Source organism: Camellia sinensis, chromosome 2 (assembly GCF_055761805.1).
Source record: "Camellia sinensis isolate YWXY chromosome 2, ASM5576180v1, whole genome shotgun sequence".
Taxonomy (NCBI): domain Eukaryota; kingdom Viridiplantae; phylum Streptophyta; class Magnoliopsida; order Ericales; family Theaceae; genus Camellia; species Camellia sinensis.
In genome coordinates this window covers 24,200,460-24,206,866 of record NC_138962.1, presented here as the reverse complement: position 1 = coordinate 24,206,866, position 6,407 = coordinate 24,200,460, and the positions used below count along the sequence as shown (strand labels likewise).

General features: G+C 31.1%; 1 protein-coding gene across 1 annotated transcript; it reads left to right on the top strand.

The window, feature by feature from the left end:
* The first annotated feature begins 247 nt into the window (after positions 1–247).
* On the top strand, positions 248–1,782 carry LOC114293324 (bZIP transcription factor 44). Its single transcript, XM_028237362.2, has one exon. It carries the CDS (start codon positions 1,034–1,036, stop codon positions 1,517–1,519), a length of 486 nt encoding a protein of 161 aa, XP_028093163.2. The 5' UTR covers positions 248–1,033; the 3' UTR covers positions 1,520–1,782.
* The last annotated feature ends 4,625 nt before the right edge of the window (positions 1,783–6,407 follow it).

Genomic DNA, 6,407 nt, shown 5'->3' with positions numbered 1-6,407 from the left:
TTTTAGATCCTTCACCTTAAAAGTAAAAAATTTCAATGAAGACAAAAAAAAAACAAAAAAAAAAGTGTAACTTTTTAGTAATTACCAAGATAAATCTTGTTTAAAAAGTTTTTTTCACAAATGTGAATTAAAAATGTAATTACATTTTTTGACTTAAATAATGAAAAAAATAATTAAAAGAGTCGTTGTCAAATAAGGCCTAATTATTCTCAATAAATTATTAATTTACATCCAGTTGGTTTACTTACAACAATTTTTTTATTTAAAAAAAGAAAGAAAGAAAGAGAAAACCCTTACATCCAGTTGGTTTATTTACAACAATTTTTTTATTTAAAAAAAAAAAGAAAAAGAAAACCCGTTTCCTCATCACATTTCTCTATATATCCTCCGTGAAAATAATTTCACAAGCCTCCTCTCCTTCTCTTTCTCCCCCTCATCAATCTTCAACACCACTTTATTTCTTTGCTTCTAGTTTTCAGTGTCTTGAGTCTCTCAGATCGGAAACTGAAGCTCTGGTCTTTTCTAGATCCAAATAAAGAACCCAGTTGAAAGATCTTTTTTTGGGTGAATCAGTTGAAAGATCAGTGACCCATTTCTAGATTTTCTCTAGAAAACTAACCACTTTCTCATCTGTGTTGGGGGTTTCTCAACTCACCATCTTCTTTCAAAACCCAGTTGTTTCTCTCAAGTCAATTTTAATGCTCAATACCCTGTTCTTGATGTTTGAAATTCATGTCTCAAATTCTCAGTGAACTCTTTGTTTCTGGGTTTATGATAAATTCCACATACAGACGCAGGACCCATCTCGTTCAATCCTTCTCAGTTGTCTTCCTCTACTGGTTCTATTACATTTCATGATTATTTAGCCTCAAAAATCTATATATATCTATATTATTATATATAAATCTCTACATCTATATATCTAAACTAAATTAGTGCTTTTTATCATCTGGGTCCTGCTTATTTTGATTAAATAAATCTCTCTTTATCTAATAATTTGTGTGATTTTGTGTTTGAGGCAAAAAAATCTGTCATGGCTTCCCCAAGTGGGACATCTTCAGGGTCATCTCTGCTTCAGAACTCAGGTTCTGACGAAAATCTTCAGAGTCTGAGGGATCAAAGGAAGAGAAAGAGGATGATTTCGAATCGAGAATCGGCGAGGCGGTCTCGGATGAAGAAACAGAGGCATTTGGATGATCTGAATTCCCAATTAGCTCAGCTGAGGAAAGAAAACAATCAGATCATCACAAGATTCAATGTCACAACCCAAGAGTTCTTGAAGATTGAGTCTGAGAATTCGATTCTGAGAGCTCAAGTTGCAGAGCTTAGTCACAGATTGCAGTCTCTGAATGAGATTATCTGTTTCTGGAATTCTGGGAATGATTGTTTTGGTTCTGAAGATGGTTTCAATGCTTCTGATGAATCTGTTGATGGGTTGTTGTTGAATAACCCATTTATGAGTTATGTGTATTTGAACCAACAACCCATCATGGCCTCTGTTGACATGTTGCAGTATTGATCACCAGGTATCAGTTGGTGTTTTCTATAGAGAGAGAGAGAGAGAGAGTCTGTTGTATTTTGTATGGTCTAAAATGGTAAGGAATAAGAGGAAGCGATTAGCTTAGTGAGATATGATTATGGGGTTCTCTCTTTTTTTTTTTTTTTTGATTATGGGGTTCTTGTAAATGGGCTACTACTAGTATGGATTTTCAAGAACTGTATTATTGTAATTTGTCTCTTATTTCTCAAGTTTTTATGTATTTTATTTTTATCGTGTTCAAAGTAGTCTCAATTAATTTTTAAATATAAATAATTTCTCATCTCATATACATTTGCTCCGTTTGGCAAGATGAATTTGGATTTTTTTTTTTTTTTTTTCACAAAAGATAAAATAAATTATTTTAGCAAAAAAAACAAAACATCGTATTCAATCTATAATTATTATTCTTTTTTTACAAAAAAAAATTTAAAAAAGTTAAAATAATAAAAAAAAATTAAAAAATTAACTCACTTTTCAAACGAAGGTATTATTATATCCCAACTCTTAAACTACTATAAACCTTACAGTAAGAGAACTATAGTCTTATCAATTAAAATAACTCAATTTGATTTACTCTCTAATTATACAATAGTGACAATATTCTTGATGTGAAGAAAAACTATACATGCACAGAATGCATAAATTTGAGATAAAATGTCCTTAATTATAAATATAAATATTTTCATATTTTTTTATGATTTTTTTTTTTTTTGTACGCATAGGAAAGTTGTGATTTGAATTTTGTTCTCAAATTTTGTGTGGGGTGCTTTATGATTAACATTAATTATGGTGTTTGACTGAAATCATTTGCCAAATATCAAACAAAATTAAATAATGGGTTCATTTGGATATTAAGAAAGGGACGGGCTTCTGTCCAGTCCTTAATCGGATTGGACTGTACTGTTAGGTCCGTAGAGGTTCATCACGGGTTCTGTTTTGATAATTTGTACCGTTCAATGTGTAGAACTTGTCGAGTACTATATGCCTGTAAAAAATCACGTTAATCGGATATCGATAGCTATGTGATTAAAATAGATTTTCGTCAACTGTTAATTTATTCACCGGTCATTTTTTTTATACAAAATTGATTTGATCATATAGCTATCGATATCCGATTAACGTGATTTTTTATAGCCATTTAGCACTTGACGAGTTTTACACATTGAACGATTCAGATTATCAAAACGGAACCCGTGGTGGACCTCTACGAATCCAACAACACGATTCAATCCGATTAAAGACTGGACAAAAATCATGTCCGAAAAGGGAACGGCTTCTCTCCTATCTTTAAGAAACTCCAACCTTATTGTAGGTGATTAGTATATTACAGGATAAAGTACAGTTGTTTCTATTTGCGATGTGTGGCTCTGCTTTTGATATTATAAGGTTTAGAGACACACCGACTACCTGTTCTTTGATGATACCTCAGCTTCCTCTAGACTGCTCATCCATGGTTGAATTCCGGGTATTTTGTTCGGGTATTTTTCTTTATTTGAATTTTGTGTAATTAGAAGTGCAAAACAAGCTCGTAGCGATACATTTTTCTCTTCTATTTGGTGCACCATATTCTTGTTAAAGAGAGGTCTGAGTGGATAGTGTTATGAGAAATGATTTTATGCCATGCAACATGCTAAAATGGCAAATGCTTTTGAAGGCCAAGTTGGAATGAGACTTCCAAATATGGAAGGCTGCTCTTGCTAGTGATCATAATTATACTGTGAAAGGGTTCATAATGTGTTGCGCCATTCATGCAGGAAGGATTTCTTGTCTTCAAATAATTTTATTCCTATATCCTAAATCACTCACAATTATTAGATCATATAAAAATATTAAGATGTGAAAATCTCAAGACATATCCAATGATTATGAGTGATTTGGAATAGGGGACAGGATTATTTGGGGATAGAGGATCTTGGGCGCCATTCATTCTTCTTTTATTGAAAAATGTCAAGTCCATTAAAGTCCTTTAGTTAGATTGAAGTATGCAATTTTATGTGAACTAAACCTAGATGAGAACTTAGTTCAAAAAAAGAAAAAAAGAAAAAGAAAAAAAACCTAGATGAGAACATTGATATAGTGAATGAGATACTATTTTATTAACAGTTTTTGAGTCTTACGTATAATATCATTTTCTTAAAAACAAATTATTTTTAGAGGACAGTTAGTCCTTAATGACTATGCATCCCCTACCTTGAAGTTATTTTCAGGACTTACAATATATATGAAACGAGATATTACATGAAGGAAATGAAGGTCAGGAACGATTAGCCATTAACAACTTGCCATGCATCCCTTCTTCCTTTCGATGCTATCTCTAAGACTTTGGCCTATAAATTATGTGGAACAAAAGACTACAACGCCTTAGACACTCTCGTCATATGAAAAAACAAAAAACAATCTTGTTGTCTTTATACAAGAGTCCACAGACAAAGAGATTGGCGAAAGAATTTAACAAAAGAGGACAAAAGAAAAAGACAAAACCCTAGTGCAAGTTGAGTAAACATTTTGAAATCAAACATGTTCCTAACAAGCTACTCCCTTCGTCTTAAAATAATAGTTTCTTTTGAAAAATTTAATTTTTTTTAGTAATATAATTATTATATTTTAAAAATATTAATTTTTCAAAATTATCATTTGATAGTATATTTTTTAAGAAATATCATTTATTATAATTATACTTTTTGTATTGTTAATAAATTTAAAAGAATGACAAAATAAAAAATTCATATTATTTTAGTCTTTAATTTTTGAATAGATATTAGTATTTTGAAATAATAAAAAATAAAATAAAAAACTAATATTTTGAGACAGAAGAAGTACAATATAACAAAGGGATTGTGAAAAATATTTTGAAAACAAAAACATGCATGATTAAATCTTGAAAAATATTTGAGAGATCTAGAAAAGGAATTCTAATAGTTCTAATATATGTGTAAGCCTCATCTAATATGATATTTTGACTTTATATATATATTTTTTAATTTTTCACATTACTAAAATACTCAATTAGAATTCTAAAGTTAAGGGATGAATTAGTGCTGTTAAATCTTAGTGCTATGCTGGTGGGCGTAGTTACTTGTGGTTGGTGCTGAACAAGTCCCACGTGCAAGTGTACAATGTACTAAGCACAAGTACCATAAGCACCACCAAGGATCCTCTAGAGTGAAATTTTCCTAAAGTTTCCTAAAGTGCTACAGTGTATGGTTGAGATTTATTGGCAAGTCACATCAGAAAAATTGATGTGACTTGCCAGTAAATCTCAACCATACACTGTAGCACTTTAGGAAACTTTAGGAAAAAATCACTCTAGAGGATCCTTGCTCCCATAAGCACATGATCCCTTCCCTTCCTCCAAAGAAATTAAAAAGAAGGGTTCAGCTTTTTTTCAATTAGGGATTAAGATTGGACCATTTAATTTACCAACTGTGCTACGTCTCCCGAATTGGAAGTTCCTGAATCTCCCGAAATCAACAATGCAGAAGAAAAGGGCAAATAAGAAGAAGAGGAAGAATAAGGAAGAAAGAAAGAGGCAAAGTAGAGAAAGAGAGAGATCATCAACTTCATCATCAACCAAAAATCAAACCCACCCCAACACATCATCATCAACACAGCTTCATCATCAATCAAAAATCAAACCCATCCCATTCCCTTCATTTCAGATCCAGAAAAAAAAAAAAAAAATGGGGTTGGACTGTGACGAAGGTGAAGGCGGCGGTGATTGGCGAACCGGGCTAGGCTGCGATGACGACCGGGCTGGGCGACGATCGGCGATCGGCGAACCTCTCTTCTCTTTCACTCTTTGTTTCTCTTTCTCTCTTCCCCTCTTCTTCTCTCTTTTCTCTGCTCTCTCTCTGTTTTCAGACATAAGGAAAAAATAAATAAAAAAATAAAAAACCGAGGGATTTGGGGGGAGAGAGATTCGAGCGACGAAGCTTTATTCTTAATTTATATTTTAGATTTATTTTTGAATTCTGTTTTAATGATCAGAACTATTTATATTTTAAAATTTATTGAATATGTTATTCATGTAAATAATCAAGTTAATCGGATAACGATAATTATGAGTTTGAATTAGTTTGATATGGATCATTTATTTTCTTATTGTCTATTTTTTTTATACAAATTGATTCGAACACGTGATTTCTGTTATTTGATTAAGTTAATTTTTTGCATGGATGATGTATTCGACGAACCCTAAAATATGAATGGTTTAAATTATCGGAACAGAGCCCAAAAGTGGACCCATGGCCAGTGGCGGAGCCAGAAAATTAAATTAGAGGAGCATTTATTAATTATAATATCGAAAATTTTTACAAAAATATTTCACGAAAGTTTTTACGATTGATTTCGAGAAATATTAGAAAAATAATGCTATTTATAACTAGTGTATCATGGACAATACAAAAAATATAGATATAAGTCTTAAAATAAATTATATAATGATAATACCACGTCATCATTAACATATGATATCACCAACTAATAGTACATAAACACATAGAGAATAAACCTCACATGTTAAATGTAACTAATAATTCAATAAATTTCATATATTTATAGTGAGATTACTTATACTTGCATGTCAATAATAATAACATCACCGTTACGTTCAAAAATTTTCATAGATAATATAGTTTATAATAGTCTCTTCATTTTCAATTAAAACAACCATTATTATTCTCATAATTTTTAAAATGTTATTGACATTTTACTCTAACGATATTTTATAATTTTTTTATTTAAAATAATTTTTTTATGTTTACAATTTTTTTTTAATTTTTTTTTTTTAAAATCTAAGAGAGGCACATGACTTCCTTGAGCCTTACCTCCCTTCGCCATTGCCTACGGCATGGACTAAGCTATCCAG